Source organism: Bos indicus, chromosome 15 (genome assembly GCF_029378745.1).
Source record: "Bos indicus isolate NIAB-ARS_2022 breed Sahiwal x Tharparkar chromosome 15, NIAB-ARS_B.indTharparkar_mat_pri_1.0, whole genome shotgun sequence".
Taxonomy (NCBI): Eukaryota; Metazoa; Chordata; class Mammalia; order Artiodactyla; family Bovidae; genus Bos; species Bos indicus.
Genome location: NC_091774.1, coordinates 55,070,713 through 55,096,047, shown reverse-complemented (window position 1 = coordinate 55,096,047; position 25,335 = coordinate 55,070,713). Strand labels below are relative to the sequence as shown.

The 25,335-nt window shown below is 54.3% G+C and overlaps 2 protein-coding genes across 6 annotated transcripts in view; both read left to right on the top strand.

Annotated features, from left to right (window-relative positions):
- The window catches only part of GDPD5 (glycerophosphodiester phosphodiesterase domain containing 5), a 90,786-nt gene extending 79,517 nt beyond the window's left edge, over positions 1-11,269 (top strand). For 3 of the 4 annotated variants that reach the window (XM_070803920.1, XM_070803918.1, XM_070803919.1), the window contains 7 exons: positions 18-236; positions 1,201-1,358; positions 1,592-1,739; positions 2,969-3,051; positions 3,575-3,589; positions 5,814-5,926; positions 10,350-11,269. In XM_070803920.1, coding sequence (XP_070660021.1) covers positions 18-236; positions 1,201-1,358; positions 1,592-1,739; positions 2,969-3,051; positions 3,575-3,589; positions 5,814-5,926; positions 10,350-10,498 — 885 coding nt within the window. In that variant the 3' untranslated portion in view covers positions 10,499-11,269. The remainder of the gene's footprint in view (positions 1-17; positions 237-1,200; positions 1,359-1,591; positions 1,740-2,968; positions 3,052-3,574; positions 3,590-5,813; positions 5,927-10,349) is intronic. The other variant, XM_019975583.2, reaches the window with a different exon arrangement.
- A 2,916-nt stretch (positions 11,270-14,185) lies between these two features.
- Positions 14,186-23,711, top strand: KLHL35 (kelch like family member 35). 2 transcript variants are annotated; one of them, XM_070803916.1, is made up of 7 exons: positions 14,186-14,331; positions 16,888-17,760; positions 18,727-18,911; positions 19,603-19,721; positions 20,637-20,825; positions 22,056-22,244; positions 23,180-23,505. In XM_070803916.1, exons 1-7 carry the CDS (start codon positions 14,324-14,326, stop codon positions 23,366-23,368), a joined length of 1,752 nt encoding a protein of 583 aa, XP_070660017.1. In that variant the 5' UTR covers positions 14,186-14,323; the 3' UTR covers positions 23,369-23,505. The 2 variants fall into 2 exon arrangements, with proteins under 2 accessions (XP_070660017.1, XP_070660016.1); XM_070803915.1 differs by lacking the exon at positions 14,186-14,331 and having other exon boundaries at positions 16,644-17,760; positions 23,180-23,364; positions 23,481-23,711.
- Positions 23,712-25,335: the final 1,624 nt, after the last annotated feature.

Here is a 25,335-nt window from a genome sequence, read left to right as displayed (position 1 = left end):
GTCCCTATCTCTGATAGACGGACCCGTTCTGGACAGCCAGCTCCCTGTCACCCTCCGACCACAGGGAGGCCCAAAACCAGTCCATCTGCAGACTAGTGGAGCTCTTGGAGCTGGCCAAGGGCAATGCCACGCTGCTGCTCAACCTCCGTGACCCGCCGCGGGAGCACCCCTACCGCAGTAGCTTCCTCAACATCACGCTGGAGGCCCTTCTGAGCTCAGGCTTCCCCCAGCACCAGGTGAGGCCCTGAAGTACACCTAGCCCCTCCCCTAGGGAGCCCCTCCCCTAGGGAGCCCCTCCCCTAGGGAGCCCCTCCCCTAGGGAGCCCCTCCCCTAGGGAGCCCCTCCCCTAGGGAGCCCCTCCCCTAGGGAGCCCCTCCCCTAGGGAGCCCCTCCCCTAGGGAGCCCCTCCCCTAGGGAGCCCCTCCCCTAGGGAGCCCCTCCCCTAGGGAGCCCCTCCCCTAGGGAGCCCCTCCCCTAGGGAGCCCCTCCCCTAGGGAGCCCCTCCCCTAGGGAGCCCCTCCCCTAGGGAGCCCCTCCCCTAGGGAGCCCCTCCCCTAGGGAGCCCCTCCCCTAGGGAGCCCCTCCCCTAGGGAGCCCCTCCGCCCCCTGGGAGCTCCGCGAAGCCCTGTTCTGGCCGCAGGGAGACCAGACCTGCCTGGAGTTTAGTTTCAGCTATAAACTCCTCTCCAGACCTCAAGTTTCTACATTAGTAAAATGAAGGTAGCATGCCCCACACCTCCCTGACAGGGTCACCGTGGGGACAAGAAGGAAACAAAGAGGTCCTTTAAAATATACAAAGGGTAGGAGCAGGGCCAGGTTCTTGGGAACACAGTACTCCCGTGAACTGCTGCCCACATCCTCGGGGTGTAATACTTGGGGATCAAAAGAATCTGATACCAACTATGGCGGCACAGTGGACGCTGGGGTCCATGTGCAGAGTAGAGGACGTTTGGGGGTTATCGATCTCGTCCTGACTAGGGTCTGGACGGAAAACTCCCTGAGGTGTCGCTGGAGCAGTTCCTAGCCTTGGCTGGGACCACATCCTCTGGAGATGGTCCAGAGGACCACCTTATTACCTGTAGGCTTTCACTGTGTGCCAGGTCCCGCCTCTTTTAACCCCTCCAGGTGCTCCCGGAGGGATAGACACCCTTCCCCATTTATAGAAGAGAAATCAGAGGCTGCCTCTCTCCTGCCTGCAGGTTCTGTGGCTGCCCAACAGGCAGAGGCCCTTGGTGAGAAAGGTGGCTCCTGGCTTCCAGCAGATGTCAGGCTCCAAGGAGGCGGCCGCCAGCCTGAGGAGAGGCCACATCCAGCGGCTGAACCTGCGCTACACCCAGGTGTCCCGCCAGGAGCTCAGGTGCCTCCCCTGCCCAGCCAGGCTCGCCCAGAGGGCTGGACACGCGGGCTCCGGGCTCGGAGATCAGAGGTGGAGAGCATCAGGCAGACCTGGGCTTGTGTGTGAGCTTGGCCCTCTGGGACCAGAGGTTCCTTCCACCAGTTGTGAACATGGTATGAGGGTGTGAAGGACCAAGCTCTACAGGCTTCCCGCGTGGGCCCGAGGGCTGACCGGCCTCTGTTGCTACCCCACAGGGACTATGCGTCCTGGAACCTGAGTGTGAACCTCTACACGGTCAATGCTCCATGGCTCTTCTCCCTGCTGTGGTGCGCAGGGGTCCCGTCCGTCACCTCCGACAACTCCCACACCTTGTCCCAGGTGCCTTCCCCACTCTGGATCATGGTGAGTTGGAGGATTATTGGGGGTCCGAGAGCTGCCTGTGACTCCTAGGAGGGGGGAGCTGGCTCCACACCTGGGGCTCTCTCTGGTGAGGTGTCAGGGGTGGAGGGAACTCTTTGGGGGACATGAGGAAGATTCTTCTGATCTAAGGTCAGGAGATACTGGGAGGTGGGAGGAACCTGGACCTGAGCCAAATGGGAAAAACACCAAGAGCCCTAGAGAAATAAACAACTACTTGAGTTTTCTTTTGGTTTTGAGGATTATTACATTTTGTTTTAAAGGAAGGAAAGTAATTGAGAAAAGAGGGCAACATGAGGGCAAGAATAGGAAACATTGAAATCTGCTCAGAGAGTGTAGCCAATGAAACCAGATTTCAATTGGTCGAGCATCTGAAGACTGGCCTGAGTACTAGTCTCAGCTCTGTCACCAGGGGTCTTGGGGAGCCCGTGGTCTCCATCCACTGCTCCCACTGCCACTTCCCTGAAGTCATGAAAGGCAGATGGAGGGTCTCATTATGGCTAAGACATTGCCAGTGTCAGTGAATCATCTAGGTTTTGGGTGGTTATCTTTATCCACCCGCCCATTGTCCTTGAAAATCTCCAAAGGCTCAGCTCGGAATGAGATGGAATAACTGATGGTGGCAGCAGCAGCTACGAGTACACTAATTTTCAGGCCACAGGAGCTGACCAACAGCAGGAAGTGCATCTGGCCCGTCCCGGCCCCTCCTCCACAGTTCACCTGAGATCATGGGGGTGTGGGGCCTGGCTGCTCTGCAGGCTTTGCCTTCCTAGGCACCTCTCTGGCCCCCTGGAGGGGAAGCTCCCACACTCCACAGCCTACAATGACACATACCCTCCCATCCACATGATGCCACATCCATCCACACTCACCTGTGCACCTGCTCATCACGTCACACCCTCTCACTTATCTGTTTGTCTTTCGTATTTTGACTCTCGAGTTAAGCTCCCTTAAGCACATAAATCCTCTAGGTTTAGCACACACCACCACCTCTACTCTGACTACTGCATGGCTCTCTTTATCCTACATACCCACACACACACACCCCAAACCCCAGGGCTACAAAACATAATCTCCAGATCCCAAGCCCCTCCAGGTCCTCCTCTGCCCCTTCTGAGGGTGACACGTGGTCCTCTTGTCCATGGGCCCTTGGTCTGGAGCCCTGGTCTGGACCAAGCATAACTGGAAGCTGGCCACGGGCCGTCTGTCCACAGCCCCCGGACGAGTACTGTCTCCTGTGGGTCACCGCCGACCTGATCTCCTTCACCCTCATCGTTGGCATCTTCGTACTCCAGAAGTGAGTAGGCCCCGACCGCCTTCCGTGGTCTTCCCTGCCCAAGACAGGCCAGTCCCCACCCCAGCCAGAGGGTGGGGTCCCATCCTCCTGAGCCCTTGGCCGGGAGACATCCTGACCAGACCGCCCTGTTCAGGGGAGAAGGAGGCCTCCCAGTGGCCCCCAGCCCTTCCCCCTCAGCCAAAGCCCAGTGGCTTCTGGAATGAGCACCTAGCAGGGAGCCCAGAGCCAGGCTGGGTGGGGAGATTTGCTGTGTAAACTCTTTGGTGAGTTTCAGCTCCTCTCTGGGCTGGTCTCCCCACTCCCCCCGTGTCACCCAGGGCCTGGGTTCCCACAGCTCCCGTGCCAGCTCCCCTCCACCCTTCAGGACGACAGCTGGGGTGGTGGTCGCAGTGGGAGTGGGCTGGTCCCGGGGGGGTTTTACTCTTGACTGACGTTCTCTCTCTGCCCATATCGCTCTGATCCGGCGCATGTCCCTCCTCTCTCCCCTCTCCCCTCTCTCTGCTGCACTCTTGGCATCTCACAGCTATCACTTGATCAGGTAATTCTGGTGTGGTCCTCCTCCTCCTGTTCCTCTTTCTCCCTCTTCCTCACCATCCCCTTCTCCACTTCCGTCTGAAAGCCTGGCTCTCGCAGAGCCCTAGGCCCAGGTCCCCCTCCCAGGCCCGGCCCTGCCTGAAGCCTCCTCCCTTTCCTCCCTCCCCTCCACTGCCCTGCAGCCCTCCCTCTCTCTCCCCATTTTCGTGTGTGTCCCCCTGCTCTCTCTTCCTCCCACAGACATTTCCTTGCAGGTTGCTGACCTGGCCTCTCTCAGCACCAAAGTGTCTCCCTCTGTGGAGGGAGTTCTGCCTGGGCAAAACCCCCCCCGCGCCTCCCGCCACAGCCTGGCACTTTGGGCGAGGCCTTTCCAACGCCCGGAGCACAGCCTACCAAGTTCTGTCTCTCCCTGCCCACCTGTTGCCCTCCCGTCTCCCAGTTTGCCTTTTCCATCGCTTGCTCTGTTTATCTTTCTCTCTTACCTCTTTCACTTTCTGTCTCTGACTCTGACCCTACCCCTCTCCCCTATATGCACCGTCTTCCCTGCTGTCCCCTGGGAGGAGACCCCAGTGGTTGAGCTTCCTGTCCTAGATGTACCTCGCTGCAGAGACCCGGGCCTGACACTTCCCTCCTGGGTTTAATGTTGATTTTCAAGATGAGAGGTCCCCCTTGGTCAGGTGCCTCCTAGGTCAGGCACCTTCACTGACCAGCTTCTAGGAGGAGGAGCCCTGGGCTCCCTGACTGTGGGACTGAGCCCAGAGAAGGGCCGTTTACCTGGGATTTCCACCATCCTCTCCGTCAGCAGATGTCCACCCGTGCTGGCTGGTGCTGTGCTGGGCCTGTGGCAAGGAGTCGGGTCTTCCGCCCGGAGCCCCAGGGTTCTCCGTGGGCATGCTGGGCCACTCGCAATACCGTCAGGGCGACATGATTGTCTTCCTGGGGGTCAGGCTAGGCCTGATGGAGGAGAGGACCCTGGGGGAGATCATTTCCCTGTGGACCTCATTTTTCCTTTCATTCACTCAATAGTTCTTATAGCACCCACCACACAGCAGGCATGGGGGTTGGTGCCAGGCACTCAGTGATAAATGAGACCCTGCTGCTGTTCTCAAGCACGTGTAGGGCGGCCAGCCCAGCCAGAGCTCAGGCTGCCTGCCCCTCTGCCTCCTGCTTTCCCCGTGTCTGTCTGCTCTCTTCATCCACCCGTCTACCTGTCCATCTGTCTGTCCATTTCGGCTGCGCTGATCCCATCTGGAAACAATTGATTTCTCGTGGAGTCTGGGCTCTGTCCACCCACTCCAGCAGGGCTTAGGGCCCCAGGGGAGTTGGGTTTTGTTTCCAAGCTGATCCCCACTTCCCTGAGTGGGGGTGGGGGTCCAGTGAGTCCTTCTCTCTTAGATTTCAGGAAAAATCTCTGTTCAGAGGCCAGGGATTTGGGGCTAATTCAGAGGAACTGTAACAACCAAAACTGTGCTCTGGGCTGGACCAAAGAAACTGAGTTCTCCTGGCTCCACCTGGTCCCTGCACACCCCATGCAGCCCCACCTCAACCCATTCAATTAATTTTGCCCCCACCTTGTCCCAGCCGTTAGAGGGATAACACTCCAGCCTGCCCCTTCCTGTTAGGGGATATGCACCCCACTCTTCCAGGGCTGTAAGAATGGAGCAGCAGCAGGCCCCACCCCAAGTCACTCCAGCACCCTTGCCTTGATCCCCCCGTGAAGACAAGATCCCCGATGTCTCCCCTCTCCTCCTTCCTTTCCTTCACTTCCTCTCTGGGGTTCCTCACTGGCTTCACTCAGCCTGGTCCTGATGATGGGGCTATAGGCGACATTAGCTGGGACTCCCCAGGATTGGTTTGTACCCCACGGCAGGTCATCAGTCATGCCTGTTAAGCCTGCGCCCCTAAATGTGTCCTATCCAAAGAGAGCCAGGTGCATAATTGGGGGCACCTGAGACATAACTAACCAAGCCCTAAGCATCCTCCTGGGCAAGGGGAGTGGATGTAGCATTCTGGAAGTAAGAGGGCTGGAGAGCCGTGGCTGAGAGTCAGTGGACTCTGATCAGGACCCAGCTCTGCCCTTCTCTGGGCTTCAGATTCCCCATCTACACAGTCAGACAAGATTCCTGCTGGTCTCTCGGGCCAGTTCCAGAGAGTCTGTGGAAGTGGGCATGATCCTGCTCCAAGGAAGGGTGGGGAAGGACCTGATGCCCACGGGGCCGTCTCTGCAGGTGGCGCCTGGGTGGCATCCGGAGCTACAACCCCGAGCAGATCATGCTGAGTGCCGCAGTGCACCGGACCAGCCGGGATGTCAGCATCATGAAGGAGAAGCTCATCTTCTCAGGTGTGCAACTCCGCAGACAGGTTGAGACAGGCTCTGGGCTCTGTTCTCTGCACCCCGCAAGTCCACACGGGTGTGTGTACATATATGTCACATGCAGCATGTACAGATAGGCACATGGCACAGACATATGTATACCCACCTGGTTTCATGTCACCGTGACACGGAAGCACAGATACACCTACACACACACACACCCTGCTCCACCTGCAGCCATCAGCTCCAGGTTCTGTGGCTCAGTGTCAGCCCCAGGGGTGGTGGGCTAGGGTGACATGCTGGGGTTGGGGGAGGAGTCTGCTTTGAAAGTCCATCCTGCCATATGCCTGGTTCATACAGGAACCCCACAAATGTTGATTTCCCCCCCTGCTTGCTGCCTGTTGACATTCCCAGACTGAAGGAGGAAGCAGCTGTACAAACAAATCCATGGAGAAATTAGATATAACAGACGGGGATGCAAGGAGGAGAGGGGTTCAGCACTCCCTGGGGCAGTGAGGAAGGTTTCAGGCCCACTTTGTGCGGAGTGATGTCGTTGAAATGGAGAGGAATGATAGGAGGGGCCTGGGTGATGGGTTTGAGGTGAGGGCTGGGCAAGCAGAAGGAAGGAAGGGTACTCCAGGCAGGAACAGCATGTGTTCAGAGGCAGCGAGGAAGGCCTACTTGCTGGGCACCAAGAACTCCAGGTCATTCCGCACGGCTTGAAGGGAGGGCCTCTGGCTGATTCACCCCAAGGCGGCGCTGGGGAGGCACTTGGGCCTGAGTGTGTGGTCAGGAGCTTGGGCTTTGTTTTGGAAGCAGAGGAGGGTCACAGATAGGTTTGCCTTAGTTACAGTAGGGCTGTAGCAAAGTCTCACGCACTGGGTGGCTTAAAAACAGAGATGTATTGTCTCACAGTTCAGAATGCTAAGTCAGTCCATGATCAAGGTGTCAACAGGGCTGTGAGGGAAAGATCTGGTCCTGGCTTCTCCCCTTGCCTCGCGGATGCATCTCTGTGTTTGAAGCTCTCTTCTTTGCAAGGACACCAGTCTGCTCTAACGACCTCACCTTAACTAATTACATCTGCTGTGACCTTATTTCCAAAGAGGGTCACATGCGGAGTGTAGGAATATAGGAATTTGAGGGGAACGCAATTCAACCTCTTTTTTTTGAGGAGGGGGAGGCACACCACACAGCTTATGGGATCTTAGTTCCCTGACCAGGGATTGAACCCATGCCTCCCTGCAGTGGAAGCGTGGAGACCTAACCACTGGACTGCCAGGGAAGTCCCCACAATTCAATCCCTAACAAGTGTGGAGGGTGGTGAGTTAGAACGGGAAGCTGAAGGCAAGGAAAGCAATAATTCAGATGGAAATCATGGGCATGGAAATGGGTGAGGGAGAGGTAATTACAAGCCAGATGGCCCTGGATTCAAACCCCAGCTTATGCCCCTAGCTGTGTGAACAAGAATATGTTACCTAACCTACCTCAGCATCAGACATCTCATCTGTAAAATGGGCTAGATTCCCCTCACAGAGTACTTGTGAGGGTTAGTGCCATGCCTGGCTCAGAGGGGTGCTTGGTAAATGCTGCTTGAATGAACCTGCACCCAGAGCGGGTGGTTGTGGTTTTAGATGGGCAGGGGTCGGGGGGTGGGGGGTGGCTCCAACAACTGGGTGAACATCCATTCATTCAGTCACTCCTTTATTTATCCTTCTTTCAAGGCATGGCAGGCACTGCTCAAGGTGCTTAGGATATACAGATTCTTGCCTTTGGGGTACTTGATTCCTCCTCAGTTCAGTTCAGTCGCTCAGTCACGTCTGACTCTTTGCGACCCCATGAATCGCAGCACGCCAGGCCTCCCTGTCCATCACCAACTCCCAGAGTTCACCCAAACTCATGTCCATTGAGTCGGTGATGCCATCCAGCCATCTCATCCTCTGTCGTCCCCTTCTCCTCCTGCCCCCAATCCCTCCCAGCATCAGAGTCTTTTCCAATGAGTCAACTCTTCGCATGAGGTGGCCAAAGTACTGGAGTTTCAGCTTTAGCATTATTCCTTCCAAAGAAATCCCAGGGCCGATCTCCTTCAGAATGGACTGGTTGGATCTCCTTGCAGTCCAAGGGACTCTCAAGAGTCTTCTCCAACACCACAGTTCAAAAGCATCAATTCTTCGGTGCTCAGCCTTCTTCACAGTCCTACTCTCACATCCATACATGACCACTGAAAAAACCATAGCCTTGACTAGACGGACCTTTGTTGGCAAAGTAATGTCTGAGCTTTTTAATATGCTATCTAGGTTGGTCATAACTTTCCTTCCAAGGAGTAAGCGTCTTTTAATTTCATGGCTGCAATCACCATCTGCAGTGATTTTGGAGCCCAAAAAAATAGTCTGACACTGTTTCCACTGTTTCCCCATCTATTTCCCATGAAGTGATGGGACCGGAGGCCATGATCTTAGTTTTCTGAATGTTGAGCTTTAAGCCAACTTTTTCATGCTCCTCTTTCACCTTCATCAAGAGGCTTTTGAGTTCCTCTTCACTTTCTGCCATAAGGGTGGTGTCATCTGCATATCTGAGGTTATTGATATTTCTCCCGGCAATCTTTATTCCAGCTTGTGATTCTTCCAGCCCAGCGTTTCTCATGATAATATTCTGCATAGAAGTTAAATAAGCAGAGTGACAATATACAGCCTTGATGTACTCCTTTTCCTATTTGGAACCAGTCTGTTGTTCCATGTCCAGTTCTAACTGTTGCTTCCTGACCTTCATATAGGTTTCTCAAGAGGCAGGTCAGGTGATCTGGTATTCCCATCTCTTTCAGAATTTTCCACAGTTTATTGTGATCCACACAGTCAAAGGCTTTGGCATAGTCAATAAAGCAGAAATAGATGTTTTTCTGGAACTCTCTTCCTTTTTCCATGATCCAGCGGATGTTGGCAATTTCATCTCTGGTTCCTCTGCCTTTTCTAAAACCAGCTTGAACATCTGGAAGTTCACGGTTCACGTACTGCTAAAGCCTGGCTTGCAGAATTTTGAACATTACTTTACTAGCGTGTGAGATGAATGCAATTATGCGGTAGTTTGAGCATTCTTTGGCATTGTCTTTCTTTGGGATTGGAATGAAAACTGACCTTTTCCAGTCCTGTGGCCACTGCTGAGTTTTCCAAATTTGCTGGCATATTGAGTGCAGCACTTTCACAACACCACCTTTCAGGGTTTGAAATAGCTCAGCTGGAATTCCATCACCTCCACTAGCTTTGTTCATAGGGATGCTTTCTAAGGCCCACTTGACTTCACATTCCAGGATGTCTGGCTCTAGGTGAGTGATCACACCATCATGAGTATCTGGGTCGTGAAGCTCTTTTTTGTACAGTTCTTCTGTGTATTCTTGCCACCTCTTCTTAATATCTTCTGCTTCTGTTAGGTCTCTACCATTTCTGTTATTCCTCCTACCCTCACTCAAAAATCCTCCTCCTGGGAGCCTTTCCTGAGCACCAGAGATGGGTTGGAGGGCCTACCCTAGTGTCCCGCAGCTCTCGGCAACACTGAGGAGCTCCTGGAAGGAGGAGCCAGAACAGGGCATCTGGGATCCTCAGGCTCCTCAGGCTGTACTTGACTCAGAGAAGCCAGAAGGGGTAGGCAGAATGAACAGAAGGCAGGAGGCCAGCACTTAGGCCTGTCAAATTCTGCACCCCACCCCTCACCTCTCCTGCAGTGCCAAAGGCCATTCACTTAGCACCTTCTGGGTGCTGGCCCTGAGGAATCAACCACAGGTATTACCCTCTGCCCATTCCTGGTTGAGAAGTTCTCTCTAGGGACCGTCAGCCCCACCCAGGCACCCAGAGTCCCCTTGGGCAGGCTTCGCTCCCCTCAGCAGACCTTTTCTGAGGCTCTGCTGTGTGTCCAGCAATGCACCAGGCACTGGGAGCACTGATGCCCAGACCTCATCCGTGTCCTTGAAGTGCTCCAGCTGAAGGGGGCCAGAGATGGCGACAGTGCAGGTGATGGAGCAGGGGGAGCAGCAGGGGCAGGGGAGGAGGCCCCTCCCAGCCTGGGGGCAGCAACAGAAATGAGAAGAATTCAGCCAGATTTTAAGAAAAGGAGGTGATGTTGGGAGGTTGTGCCCAGGAGATAGGCCAATATGTGCAAAGCCCCAAGGAGAGTAAACACACGGGTGCCACGCTCAGGAGGGTGCAGATAGTTCTGTGGCTTGAGAGTGGAGTTCCAGGGGAGAGGAGACTGAGGTGCATCCAGAGTGTTTGCAGAGACTGAGAAGGGCCTTGAATGCCAGACTCACACACCAATACCACACCTGAAACCTGAGGTTGCATCAGCCTCCAAGTGCCTGCTCAGGAGTTGCTGCAGGCCACGCCTCCCCACCGCATCTGCCAGCCCTCCTTATTTGCCCCCTCTCCTCCCTGCACTCACATCTTCCCTCCCTGTGGCCCAACAGAGATCAGCGATGGCATGGAGGTCTCCGATGAGCTCTCTGTGTGTTCGGACAACAGTTATGACTCGTATGCCAACAGCGCCACCACCCCGGTGGCCCCGCGAGGGAGCGGCAGCCGTGCCAAGACCCTCACAGACCGGAGTGGGCGTTAGCTGAAGACCCGTCTGTCCAGCTGTACCTCGTGTGGAGACCAGAGAAGCCCACAGAGCTGGCAGAAGCATGCTCGGGGCGCTAAGTCCACAGGCTCCTCGTTGGCTCCGGTCCCTTGTCAGCCATGGCCTCTCTTGGAGGGGCTCCCCTCTAGCCTCTCAGATGCCCCTGCAGGCCTGGGGCTCCTCTTTCCGGGAAGTTTGGGGCCCAGGGCCCAGGGCCTGGTCCACTCCTTGAGGCCTTCCTTTGCATCCTTACCTGGAAGCTTTGGAGGGTCACTGGGCTGTGCCATGCCCCCTGCAGCAGCAGAGGATGTGGAGCCTGCGTGTGCCCACGTGTGTCTGTTCTCCTGTCTGTGCTGTGAGGAAACCGCCTTCTCGGTGATTCTCCTGCCTCAAGGGGCTGGGCTGGGCCTCTGCCCCAGCACCTCCGCTCTTCCATCAGTCTCAAAGCACAAAGAAGCTCGGCCCAGGAGGAATGCCTGCTCCAGTGGCGGGAACACGTGTCTTCCCCAACCAGCCTCCCGCTGATGCTGGCCATGTCCCCCAGGAGCTGCTGGAGATGGCAAGAGCAGGCTCAGGGCTGCTGGATCCACACCCAGGAGAGATCCACAGACTGACATGACCTCAGGTTCCCACGTCAGTGGCCAAGAGCAGGGGCCACCTGGGAAAAGTGTTCAGGCATGGTTGATGGTGGGTTTATGACCAAGGAGGCCTGCAGTGGAGGGAGCCTGAGGGGCCTTGGCCAGGATGATTAAAGCTGCCATCTTGACACGTCTCATCTCTGAATTATCAGTGGGAGGGTGGGGACAGAGCCTGCAGGGTTTGGGATTCAGGTCCCATGACTGAGGAAGAACCATTCTCGGAAGTGAATGGGAGAGTGGCAGAGTGGTGGGCCCCTTCCCCGCCTCACATGGCACTAGGGCTTCCTTAAGAGGCCTGGGTTCGGGGCGGGGGGGGGGGGGCAGTGCCCCATCCTGTGGTGGGGGAGACAGTCTTGGAGAGGTAAGGTGACCGTCCCTGGCCACACAGCTTAGTACAGCAGAGCTAGAACCCCACCCTGGCTGTGGACCTTCCGTAACCAGCTGGGAACAGTAAGGCAGGTGGGGCGGGCTCCTGGGCCCACTATAGGACTGGGCAGTGGGACTAGCAGTCACATGAAGGGTTTCTGAGCTCCTGGCCTATGGAGGAACAGGCCCTTAGGAGACGCCTCTCCCCGACAGCAGAGGCTTGGCTTTGACTGAAGAGGCCCACTCCCATTCCTGGCACGGGGAGGCGCCTGGGCTGAAAGCCAAAGTACAGCCCCTGGGACCACAGACGTCCTTGTGTTTCAGTCCTCGGACCCCTGCCCTCTGCCCTCCCTGGGAAGATGTCTGTAACTCCCATATTTGTCCTAAGAGTCTGCATGGTCTGGGTGTGTCCTAAGGGGGAACGGGGAGGCTGAACCCCAGTTCCAGCATTAAATAAACATGGTGCTTCGTGGGAACCAAGGGGCGTGTCTCTTCTCCAAATGGGGGCCTGCTGAATAGAATTCCTGGGGTCTGGAGGCTTCATTCAGAAAAAGAAATCCCTCCCAACGCTAGAAGCCAGACTGGGCCCCTACACTAACCTCTAGGACCATCCCTCTGGAAACTGTCGGGGGACTCTCCCGCCTTTCCCCTTTTCAAACATCTTCCTGGGGCAGAGGTCAGCTCCAGCTTTCCTTGGGCATGAGGAAGTGAGTGAGAGCTGGACTGTCTGGGTCAGCAGTGGGGCACACTGCCCTACCCAAATGCCCCAATAACCCCCTCTCCAGTGTCTGGCAGGCCTGCTCAGGAAAGCAGAATCAATCTTTCATGCCAGCCCCTTCCTGTCCAGTCAGTGCCCCTAGGTCCACTGGGCAGCATGTTCCAGGCTCCTGGCCACACTTGGGCAACTTGAGTTAACCTAGAGCCTTCAGGAGCAGGGAGAGGGCCTGGGAGTGTTGAGTGGAGCAGCCAGTCAGCATCCCACTCTCACCAGGGCCCTATACTGGACCCCTGCACCCCCCAACACAGAGGCAGTCTGGCTGCCTCCCCTCACCCCAAACAATGGAAAGATGGAGGCCGTCCCCCTGCTAGGCAGATGGCTGGGCCCTTCTCCTCCCTCAGCTGAACCTGTGCTCAACCCTGGCTCCTGTCCCTTGACCTGGGGGGTTACTGAGAAGCCCACCTTCCCAGTGCCCTCCTCGTAACCTCCTCCTGTCTGTGGAGGACAGCCTGACTGCCCTTCACAGGGAAACAGGAGACAGGGCCCCTCCCTCCAGCCATCTCCACAGACCCACTCCTCTCTTGCTACCTTGGACCTTACTGGGTGAGGCCTGTCCAGGCTGAGCCTACCCTCCCCCTCTCCAGAGCCCTCTCTGGACCCTCTGTCCCCAGTATAATGGTGCCGGAATCTCTCACATCCTTTAACATAGAGCAACATGTACAATCCTTTCTTAGGGGAAAACAGGATACACCATTCCCTGGAGCAGAGTCCATGGAACAGACTCCCCCAGGCCTCAGGACACATGCTTAGCCATTGATCCCTCCCATTACAATTCCTTCCACTGACTCAGCTGGCCTGAGCCTTGCTGGGGCGGGTTCCATCCGGATCCCAGGTTCACCCGCTCCACTCCACAAGGCACATGGCTTTCACAAACCCCTCTTGATTTCACAGCACCCCGGTAAGACAAAGCCGGAACCACAACTAGACTACCAATCCTGCTGAAATGAAGAGCCGAGGCTAAGGGTTGGGCAGTTATCTGCCTGGAGCTGCACGCAGAATCCCGGCAGAGCCAGGGCCAGGTCCCAGGTGTGCTGCCCCATCCAGGTTCTTGTCAAGGCAACCTCCCCCGAGCCTGCTGCCCTCTTCCATAAAGGCAACCCCCCCTTGCCTGCCCCAAAGACATCAGGCCCAATGGCCTTTCATAGAGGCAGCAAATAATCAGACACCAACCCAGGGCGCCACCTCTCTCTGGCTCCAGGACTCCAGGCCGACCCAGAGCTGCCTTGTTCTCTCCCCCACACCCCCACGCCTGCCTGACTGTACTCCAAGGGTGGGTACCTGGTTGAGTGAAAGCCATCTCAGCTCATACCATACCACAGACCCAGGGACCATACGCTGTCCATACACGCAGTCCACGAGACACAGCCCCCTGTTGTATGCAGACAGACCCCTGTCACAGAGATAAATAATCACATAGAGATGCAGACAAAGACAGGGACATACAATGCCTGTAACCAGATACACAAAGTCCCACAATGACATGTCTGCTGTAAAGCAGGAACACAGACACTGCACAGAGTCACAGAGGCAGGAGGAAAACCTAGACCTCTAAGCTGTGCAGTCACATTCTTAGTCACATCTGCCCCAATGCCACACAGTCACCACATCCCCATGCACTCCCACACACACATACAAGTACCCTGGAACACCTGCCTGCACACACACACCCTCACATCCATGTATCACTCAAGAGCACAACCAGCTCCAGATCACCCCCAGTCTGGGCACATGGATCCCAGAGTTGCACAGTCGATCGATCCTACACCTACTCCCGGCTCCTCCCTTCTCCCCCTCCCAAGGCTGGTCCAAGAGCAGAACAAAAGCCCAGTGTCCCCTCCTCCCCTTCCCCCTTAACTCTCCCCTCCCCATCCACCCCCCCTCGACCGGCGTCCATCCCCTTTGTCCTCCTGCAGCTGAGCCTGAGCGGGAGTCCAGGCAGAGTGGCAGGGACATTGTGCCCAGGCTGCCAGGGGTGCAGGCGGCAGGACAAACAGGAGTGGTCAGTGCAGGAGCAGCAGCACAGAGTGCCCAGGAGAGGTCATGGCCAGGTAAGTGCCAGGTGCAACTGGGGACTTAGGCGGCAGCGCTGCCCTGGCTGTGTGGTGTCTACAAGTCTGAGTGTGTGTGTGTAGGTGTGGGTGTGAGTGTGAAAGAGAGGGTGACATGTCAACTTCTAGGGGCTGGGTACCTCAGTCTGTGTCAGGACCCTCAGTTTGAGATGCCTAGACTCTTAGCTGGGATGAGAGAAAACTGAATCAGGCCCTGCCCAGGGAACCCTACCTTTCATGCTCCAATGGGGTGTTCTTTAGCCCCCAGACGGGAAATCCCTAGGGCGGAAACTTGGTCTGATGTGTCAGTGTGTTCTAAGTGCCCAGTGCCGTAAACAGTAGGAGAATGAATGAAGAAAACACTGCTGCACTTCCCCCAAGGGGACTCCCTCCCTCTCCCCTTGTGCCAGGATGTCTCTGCAGAGAGAAATCCCTCCTGACGCTGATGAGATCTGCCTTCTTGGATCTCAGCTCAGAGTGGCTGCCTTCTCCACCAGTGGAGAGCAGAATGAGGGCAGCGTGCTCCCACGACCCCTCCCAGCTCCTACCAGTGTCCTGGGCTGCTCCTGAGACATGCCCCCACTTTGGCAAGTGTGGCTGAGCCATGGGGCATGCAGAGTCTAGAGCCAGGCGGGTTCAGGGCTCAGCCCCTCTACTTGGGCAAAGTAGTTAACTTGCTGGGACCCTGCCCTCCATGAAGCTCATTTCCTTTGATGCTAAGACAGGGGATCCGCTAGCAAGGATGGACCAGGCATAAACAGTGAAAGCCAGACTGACTACTAAGCAAGATCTGACTCCCAGGGCAAAGCAGGCTCAGAGGAGGCGCGGCAGCTGGGATCAGAAGAATGGAGGGAGGGGCAAGGAGCAGAGAGCAGAGAGCAGACGTCTGCTCCCCTAGAGTAAGTGGCCACATAAAGGAGTGAGCCCCATGTCCCCAGAGGTATGCAAGCAGAGGCTGCATGTTCATAGTGGCCAAATCATAACCAATTCGTTACAGCCCTTCAGGCTATAGAATGCTTTCACAGACACCCCTCCTTTGATCCTCACAGCAACCTCTGAAGGGCAGGTTCCATCTATGTGACTGTTTCCTCGTGACAAACTTAAGGAAGACTCTAAAGAAACTTAAGGTTTTTGAGGATCAAATGAAACTATGTACATAAAAGCAACTAACATATGTGATGTGCTCCCTTCCTCCTGGGTAAAAGTATGTAAGGAAACATTTGTTGAGTTGGTACTATAAACCTAGCACTTCTCATACATTCCATTTAACAGTCACCAGGTCACAACCACTGCACAAAGGAGACATTTATGACCCTGTTTCAGATGAGGAAACTAAAGGGGAGGTGTTGCACAGGTCGCACAGCGAGCGAGGCAGTGGCAGAGGCAGGATCAGCACCTGGATTAGTCCTTAGAGCCAGTGTTTCCACCACCACCCACAGGGCTTCCTAGAGAACAGAGAACTTACTAGAAAGAGGGTCAACTTCCCTCTCAGGCTGGGCTCTTACCTCATGCATTCTTTCCCTCTGGGTCTTTGCACAGGCTGTTCTCTCAGCTGGAGACTTCCTCCCTCCCACTCCTTTTCCTTCACCTGGCTAATTCTATCTGTTCTTCTGTCTCCTCTCAAGGATGCCTTCCCTGACTCCCCTCCAACTGGGTGCAGTGCCCCTTCTTAGCTGCCCTAATGTTCTGTATTTCCTCACAGAATCCCACCTCAATGGAAGCTCCAGAAGGGCAGGGACAATCTTGTTCACTGCCTTTCACAGACAAGAGCTCTCAATAAACACCAGCTCAAAATATTCACTCGACCTTGAGCAGACACTAACTGAGGACCTATTATGGGCCAGATCCTGTACTCTCAGAGGAGGGGCCGATACTAACTAGAATAATCAGGGTGTGGTTAATTGGGAGCACCTACAGAGATCCCTAGGTGAGCAGATGGGATGAGGAGAGGGGGGTCAGTGCCTACTTTCCCCAGACTCCTTGACCAAAGGCTGCAGCTCCTGTCAGAGAGCTCCCATACAGGTATTTTGTATAGTTTCCAATAACCTCCCAGCTCTCTGCCTTTAGACCTTGGAGAGGTAAAGTCTCCCGGCTGTTGGTAGCCACGTGGCACTGCTTTATCCTTTGTAGGAGTCCCAAAGCACTGTCTATGCTTTCATAAATCCTTCCTTTATTAGAGTCTTCTTAAATTACCCCAGTTAAAAGCATGCCATCTGTCTCCTGCTGAGACTGACAGGGAAAAGCTTAGTGAGCCTGAAGCACAGAAAGAGCAATATGGCTGAAGTGGGTAAGTGGGGCAGGAGATGGTACAACTACGGGTCTAGCCCGTTGGGTAGGCAGGGACTAGCTCTTTGAGACCATATGGAATCTCGATGGGTAGATGGGAGGGAGTGCGGTTGCATGAATGGGGGCGGGGGGCACATGTTAAGATCGTGTATGCCTGCCTGAGTAAACTAGTGAACTAAAGAAGGAATGATGGAAGAGGGGCCTCTTGTCCTCTGGCAGGGCCCCAGCCAGGTGGATTTGCCGACGCTGTCTGTGTTTTTTGCCCGGCAGGATGCTGAAGGGCCCCGTGTTGGAGGAGTCGGAGTGGGGCTCCGAGGCGCCATGCGCGGGGTCCTGCCACGCGCAGCGTGTCCTGCAGACCCTGAACGCATATCGGCGGAGCGGCATCCTCACCGACGTGGTGCTGCGAGCCGGTGGCCACGACTTCCCGTGCCACCGCGCGGCGCTTAGCGCGGGCAGTGCCTACTTCCGCAGCTTGTTCGCAGCCGGGAGGCCAGAGCGTGGCCTGGCCGTGGTGCCCGTGGTGCCCGAGGCGCCAGGCCCCGCCGGGACAGCGGTGGCCACGGCCCTGGCCGTAGTGCTCGACTACGTGTACTGCGCGGGCGTGCGGTTGCGCGCGGAGGACGAGGCGGCCGCGGTGCTGGCGCTGGCTGAGCGGCTGGGCGTGGCGGGCCTGCGTGAGGCCTGCGCGCGCTTCCTCGAGGGTCGCCTGCGCGCCGCTAACAGCCTGGCGCTGCGCCGTGTGGCGGCTGCCTTCTCCCTCGCCCCTCTGGCTGAGCGCTGCAGCCGCGTGCTGCGCCAGGCGTTCGCCGAGGTGGCGCGCCACGCTGACTTCTTGGAGCTGACGCCTGACGAGGTGGCAGCGCTGCTGGCAGACCCGGCGCTGGGCGTGGCGCACGAGGAGGCCGTGTTCGAGGCGGCCATGCGCTGGGTGCGCCACGACGCGCCGGCACGCCGCGGCCAGCTGCGGCGCCTGCTGGAGCACGTGCGACTGCCCCTTTTGGCGCCCGCCTACTTCCTGGAGAAGGTGGAGGCCGATGAGTTGCTGCAGGCGTGCAGCGAGTGCCGCCCGCTGCTGCTAGAGGCCCGCGCCTGTTTCATCCTGGGCCGCGAGTCTGGCGCACTTCGAGCCCGGCCGCGGAGGTATGCCCCGCCCCTTGCCCCCCGCCCTGCCTTACTCAGGCTTTCTTAAGCCGCTCGCACAATCCTCCACCATCCTTTAATCCTATCGCTTGATCATGCCTCTTGAATGAGATTCAGTCATACATTCAACAGACATTTCATAGGCTTGATTCTGGGTCCTTGAAAAATTATCATGTACAAACTGTCTCGTGTAGTCTCAGGAGTGATTTGGCGACACCCATTAACCTCAGGGAGTGCGGTCTAGTAAGGGGTTAAAATAGGCTGCGCCTGGGGAAAAAATGAGAGGCATACTCCCACCCCTGCAACATCAGACCAAAGACTTTGGGTGAAGTACTCAGGATGGTCTGTTGTGCTCACGGGAATAAGGGACAGTCTGTCTTACTCATCAGTGTATCTCTAACAGTAAGCTCAGGGCCTGGAACAAGAGTACAAGATGTTCAGTATTTGTCAAAGGAATTAGGTAGGAATTGGCTAAAGGGTTTGGAAATTCTGGTGGAGTCAGAAGTCTGAGGGGTCAGTGGGAGGGGAGAATGCTTTGCTAAAAGGGTGTGTACCTTGGTTCAATGGATTTCGTGATTAGGGGATGGGTTTAGGAGATGGTTATAGGAGGAGGGACACAGCAAAATTACTCCCCGATGGAGGTCAAGAGAATGGGCTTGAATTCTAGCTCTGTTACTTTCAGTTATATAACCTTTGGAAAGCCAAAGTCGAGTAAACAAGATAACTTTTCTAAGTAAGGGTTAGGGCTTTGTAAGCATTCTTCTCCTGTAACTTAGAGATCAGCAAAATGCGGTCAGGAGTAATGATCAACCTCAATGGCCAGAGGGGAGGTTGAAAGTGGCAGAGTCAACATGGGGAGGATGGGGAGCAGAAGGGCAGCAGGACCGCACAGTGCAGTCGATGAGAGGGTGAAAAGGCTGCAACTTGGGGGTAGCTTAACCAGCATTGGGTTTGTCCCCATGCCAGATTCATGGACCTAGCTGAAATGATCGTGGTCATCGGTGGTTGTGACCGAAAGGGGCTCCTGAAGCTGCCCTTCACCGACGCCTACCATCCAGACAGCCAGCGCTGGACCCCGCTGCCCAGCTTGCCCGGCTATGCTCGCTCGGAGTTCGCAACGTGTACTCTCCGCAATGACATCTATGTTTCTGGTGAGGGCGGAGGCCATAAATGGAGTCCCACAGGATTGGCTCATCATTTCGCACCTTGTGTTTTTCCTCCAACCAGATCCTTTTGATAACCTACAGTTGTTGATACTGTAGAGGTGGGCTTCCCTCATAGCTCAGTCGGTAAAGAATCTGCCTGCAATGCAGGAGACCTGGGTTCAGTCCCTGGGTTGGGAAGATCTCCTGGAGAAGGAAATGGCAACCCACTCCAGTATTCTTGCCTGGAAATCCCATGGACAGAGGAGCCTGGTGGGCTCCAGTCCATGGGGCCGCAAGAGTCAGACACGACTTAGTGACTAAACCACCACCGCCATACTGTAGAGGTACTGCAGAGCCAATCACTGGTGTGACTCCACCCCTTATTCAGCTGTGTTTACTTCAATTCAGATTAGTATTAACCACTTCTCTTTATCTAGCCTACCATGTGCTGTGCATTATGCTAAGCAGCTTATATTAGTTAATTCCCATGACAACACAATTTTACAGAGAGTCAACAATTTCCCTGTTGTCATGGCACAATGGCAAAGATCGATTTGATACCAATGGACTGTGCCCTCCCTGAGATTTGGGCCCTAGAGGTTCAGAGAATAAAACACAGCCCCTGCTGTCCTGGAGTGCCCTGGGGATAGAGGATAGCAAGAGGGCCTGGGGACAACAGCTGCTTCTCTCCCCCTAGGCGGCCACATCAACAGCCGTGATGTCTGGATGTTCAGCTCCCATCTGCACACCTGGATCAAGGTGGCCTCGCTGCACAGGGGCAGGTGGAGACACAAGATGGCGGTGGTGCAGGGGCAGGTAGGGACACCTTGCTGCTGCTGCCCTGGGCCCAAGGCAGAGATCTGTGGCCTTCTGGGGGAGGGCCCTCTAGGATCCTCTCTTTTTAAGAAGGGATCTGCTGCTGCTGCTGCTGCTAAGTCGCTTCAGTCGTGTCCGACTCTGTGTGACCCCATAGACGGCAGCCCACCAGGCTCCCCCGTCCCTGGGATTCTCCAGGCAAGAACACAGGAGTGGGTTGCCATTTCCTTCTCCAATGCATGAAAGTGAAAAGTCAAAGTGAAGTCGCTCAGTTGTCTCCGACTCTTTGTGACCCCATGGACTGCAGCCTACCAGGCTCCTCCGTTCATGGGATTTTCCAGGCAAGAGTACTGGAGTGGGGTGCCATTGCCTTGGGCACCTAAATGAAAAAGAACTTGCTCCAAGTTGTTTAATAATGGTAATGCTAATAAAAATAGTAATGACAGTACAGTCTGGTAGTCAGGCAGTCGAGGGTGTGAGCTCTGGGGTCAAAGAACCTAGGTTTGAATCTTGACTCCGCCACTTAAGACCAACCGGAAAAAAAAAAACAAAAACCTGCCAATTATCTTTGTAAGTTACACCCCAAATTCAGAAATGCAAATAAAATGGATCAGTTAAGTTAGGTGGTAAACCTTTAAGAAATTACTAGCTATTCTTACAGTAACTTTTATAGCTTGTCCATAAGCATTAACTTGGTGCAGGTTATTTTGCAGATCTTACCACATTCAGTACCCATCCTAGAAACCAGTCTCCATTAATAGAGGAAAATCTAAGGGAGGATTGGTAATGGCTGGGGCATAGGTGGAGCCAGGAGCTGGGATGCTCCCTGGGTGGGACAGTTTCTCCACACCCAGCCTGTGGCTGTGGGGCAAAGATGCAGATAGCCCTGACTCAAGGTGACCACCTCATCCACAGCTGTTCGTTGTGGGCGGCTTCGATGGCCTGAGGCGACTGCGCAGCGTGGAACGCTACGATCCCTTCTCCAACACCTGGGCGTCGGCGGCCCCGCTCCTCGAGGCAGTAAGCTCAGCCGCTGTGGCCCCCTGCGCCGGCCGGCTCTACGTGATCGGGGGCGCTGGGCAGGATGGCGTCAGCACCAACAAGGTGGGCCAGCAGAGGGCGGGGGAGGCCTGCTGTGTGCCAGGATGGCCTTGTCCGTTTTCTTGATTTCATCGACAACACTGAGTCATCCTCCCCATATTTCAGGCAAGGAAATGAATTCAGAAAAAGGACCCCAAGGTCACACAGTAGGTCTGGACCTAAATGTTTGGCCTGGTGCTATACGGGTTTCAAAGATTTAAAAAATTAAGCGAGGGCAATGGTAATTAAAATGCTCTTCCTCCATTCGAAAATATAATACACTTATTATTGCAAATTTAGAAAACAGAAATAGAAACCATAATCTCATCAGGTAAGGATAACTACTGCTATTAATATTTGGTACATTGCCTTCGGGGCTTCCTCTGAACTAACTTTTGCTTTTCTGTTTCAATTTCACATTCCACTAGTAAAATTTTCTATCCTGCTTTTTCTTCTTCAAAGTATTATAAGTACTTCCTACACGCATAGAAACTCTTCGCAGCCATCATTTCAATGTCTCTGTGATAGTCTACTGGGTGGCTGAATTATAGTCTATCAAATTTTCCATCTATCAAAAAATGTACAAATTTTGTACATTTAGGCTTTTTGTGAACAAAACATTGTGGCAGCTTCCTCCCTGCTCTGATGGCCTCATAGGAATGTGGCCCTAAAATCTAACTTTGCAAAATTAGGGCTCTCACCGTATTCCAGCCCCACTCCCAGCACACCTTCCTGGTGTGCCCCCTGGGCTGGCTGGGGGAATGCTCTTTAGCACCTGCTTGTGCAGCAGCTCGAACATTCAGAAATTGTGGAGGGCGTAAACACCTGTGGGCCTAGGCCGCCTATGGACAGCTATAGGAATGGGGGCGGCAAGACACCCCAGCTAGAACCTTGTCACGACCTCACTGCACCAGAAAGGAGAGAGGGTTGACAGTTTATGCAGCCAGGAATGCATCTCCACAGGGGACCTGCTCTGAGAACCCTCTACAGCACTAATGCAGACAGTACTTCTACCTCCTGGGATACAGACCTCTTCCTGGACCTTGAAAGATGAGAACACTTTTGACAACAGGAGTCCAGGGAGAGGGGCTAGAACATGGAACCAGGCAGAGCACACTTGAAGGGAAGGACCCAAGCTCAGAACTGGTGGACATAGGCAAATGTGCTGAATGAGCGCCCCCAACAGAGAGGAGAGGTGTGGGCAGTGGGGCAGTTAGGGGGTGACGCCTCACCACCGCCACTCTGGCCCCTCAGGTGCAGTGCTTTGATTCCAAGGAGGACCGGTGGAGCCTGCGGTCACCGGCTCCCTTCTCACAGCGGTGCCTTGACGCTGTCTCCCTGGATAACACCATCTATGTGGTTGGCGGCCTTATGAGCAAAATCTTCACCTACGACCCTGGCACAGATGTCTGGGGGGAGGCAGCTGTCCTCCCCAGCCCTGTGGTAAGTGGATGCTCCTGGGTACAGCCCTGGCACTGGTTCCATTGAGCAGGGTAAAGACTCACTTCTAAGGATCTGGATCTCAGAGGTAGTGAGTCTTGTGTCTGACTCCATGTTAGGTGGTTTTACATGTTCTCTAGTTTAGTCCTTACAATGATAATCAACCTTGGGCTTCAAAGGAGACTGGCCTTAGAGAGGTTGAGGCCACCAGCAAGGCCACATGAAGCAGAACCTGGAATCCCAGCCCCGAAGTGCTGTAGCTTTCGGTGGGGAGCTTGGTCTCAGTGGCCCTGCAGTCTCTCCTCTCTGTAGGCCACTACCTGGTAGCTTCTTGTGGGAGGAGGAAGGAGGCGGAGAGGGGACTTGCTAAGTTCCCTTGCCTCATTGGTATTAGAGAAGGGAGCTGCTAGGCCCTGGATGCTCCACCTCTGCATTCCTTGCTCCCCGTCACTGTTCCGTTCCCTCTCCAAAGCTCCTGAGAGTATCTAGGGATGTGGATTGGTGGTCCTTGCCAGTTCTGATCTCCAGTTAATTCTAGGAGCCTAAGACTTCTGGCTTCTCTGAGATCCAAAGATGGTGGTGGTGGTAATTACTGTTATTGGAGTGCTTACTATATTCCAGGCACATGTAAAATGCTTTACGTGCTTTATCTCATTAAGTTAAAGGAACTTTATGAAGAAGGTACTGTTATTCTTATTACTCTGCAAGTGAGGAAACTGAGGCCCAGAGAGGTGAAATGACTTGTCTAAGGTCATTCATTTAGCAAAGGTCAGGCCAGAGCTTGAAGTCAGGTCCATCCAATTCCTACTTCTCTACCATCCAGACTGTTGGCTCATACTCTGTGGGTCAAGGTTTTGTTGTCTGGCCTAGCCAGCTAGGGACAGAGGGAACCCCTGGCCGGACCACATAGCTAATCATCTTTCCATCTGTCCACCCAGGAGAGCTGTGGCGTGACTGTGTGTGATGGGAAAGTCCACATCCTCGGCGGGCGGGATGATCACGGGGAAAGCACCGACAGGGTCTTCACCTTTGACCCCAGCAGTGGGCAGGTGGAGGCCCAACCGTCCCTGCAGCGCTGCACGAGCTCCCATGGCTGCGTCACCATCGTCCAGAGCCGGGGCAGGTGACTCATACTTGAGGCAGGAGGTGGGAGGGGAGGGAGAACTCAGGCTCACCACTGCTCCCCTTATGGCACCTCCATGTAAACAGCGTCTTAACTTACTGCCCCTTTTCTTGTAGAAATAAAACCTTCTTCAAAGGTCGAGTCTGTGTTCCAGCTCAAGCCTCCTTTGCCTGGAGAAGTAATGCCCAATATCTGCTCCCTGCTATGTCTCTTTACAAAGCACTTCAGCACTTCATGTTACTTCATTTACCTTCATAATAACAGTGTGGACATTTAAAGAATCATGAAATATTTCATGCATAAAAAGAAATATATTTGTACAGTTTAAAAATTATAATAAAATAAATATCTGTGTTCCCACAACCTAACTTAAGAAATAGATCATTACAAATGCCTTTGTAGGTCCCCCTGTCTATTTCCCAATCCATCCCTTCCCATGTTCCTCCCAGGAATAGTCACTATTCTTGTATTTCAAATTGTGCTGTGCTAAGTCACTTCTGTTGTGTCTGACCCTTTGTGACCCTATGGACTGTAGCCCACCAGGCTCCTCTGTCCATGGGATTCTCCAGACAAGAATACTGGAGTAGGTTGCCATGCCTTCCTCCAGGGGATCTTCCAGACCTAGGGATCGAACCTGCATCTCTTATGTCTCTTGCATAAGAGATGTGGGTTCTTTACTACTAGAGCCAACTGGGAAGCCCATATTTCAGATTATCAACAGTTAAAAAAAAAAAAAACAAACTTTTAGTTAGCTAGTTACTAATATTTGTAAGAAAAGAAGACTCTCCCAAGGCCACATACTTAGTAGAAGGTAGAATATAGGATTCCTGAGGAGGGAAAAAGGGGTCAGATGGCTGTCTCGTCCCTGAGCCCGCCCCTTCCCCCACAAAAATACGCATTTCTGACTGCTGGAAGTAATATGAAGCCTCTAGGCGGAGACCTATCCTCCGGCTGGGGCTTAAGGACCCATTCGGGGTGAGGTCTGGGCTTCTGGGGAGGTAGTTCTTGGACGGTGGCATAGGGACAGAAAATCAGGTTTGAAACCTCCTTCCGTTCCAAAGGTCCGCATCTGGCTTGAAAAACTCTGGACTGAGTCTACGCATAGGCATCATGAAGTACCAGGCACTGGCCAGGTCAAGTGGGATTCTCAAGGTGGGGGCGTCCCAAGCTAGCACTCGAATCTGAGATCCAGAGCCCTAGAGGTTTGAGGCGGGTCAGAATCGTGGGTTAGAAATTCTCCGCCTGGAGGCCCCTGAAACAGAGTTTAGGAAATCCAGAATGTGGGTTTACGGATTTAGGTGCAACCAGCAGTGAGACTGCACTCATTGCTGGGTCTGTGGGTTCAGGTCTAAGATTCTAAGTGTTGAGCCCCGGGGCCTGGGATAACGGAGTTCCTGTTAGAATTGAGAGGACGGATCGTGGTCCCAGAGGCTGCACCCAGGGCTGACTTTACTGGGTACCTCTCCATGGGCTCCTATTTTAGATCCTGAGAGGAAGGGTGGAAAAAAAAAAAAGAAGGTAGACTATACAGCCCACAGATTTCATGAAGCTTCAGAATCTAAGAGGCACTTCTGGTCAGAAAGCTTCTCCCTTTCTAAACCATCCTCTCCCATTTAACCACCTAGCCCTGCTGGCTCAGATGGTAAATAATCTGCCTGCAATGCAGGAGACCGGGGGTTCGATCCCTGGGTTGGGATGATTCCTTGGAGAAGGAAATGGCAGCCCATTCCAGTATTCTTACCTGGAGAATTCCATGGACAAAGGAGCCTGGCAGGCTACAATCCAAGGGGTCGCAAAGGGTCAGACATGACTGAGCAACTAACACTTTCAGTGATAGATAAAATCAAAAATCAGACAACTAAAAAGAGGCATAGGCTCATAAGTAAGCAAACATGTCTGAGGACCAGAAACAGAACTGTAAAACGTAAGGCAGAAGCTCAAGCTTTTGGATTCAGACTCTGGGATAAAGGT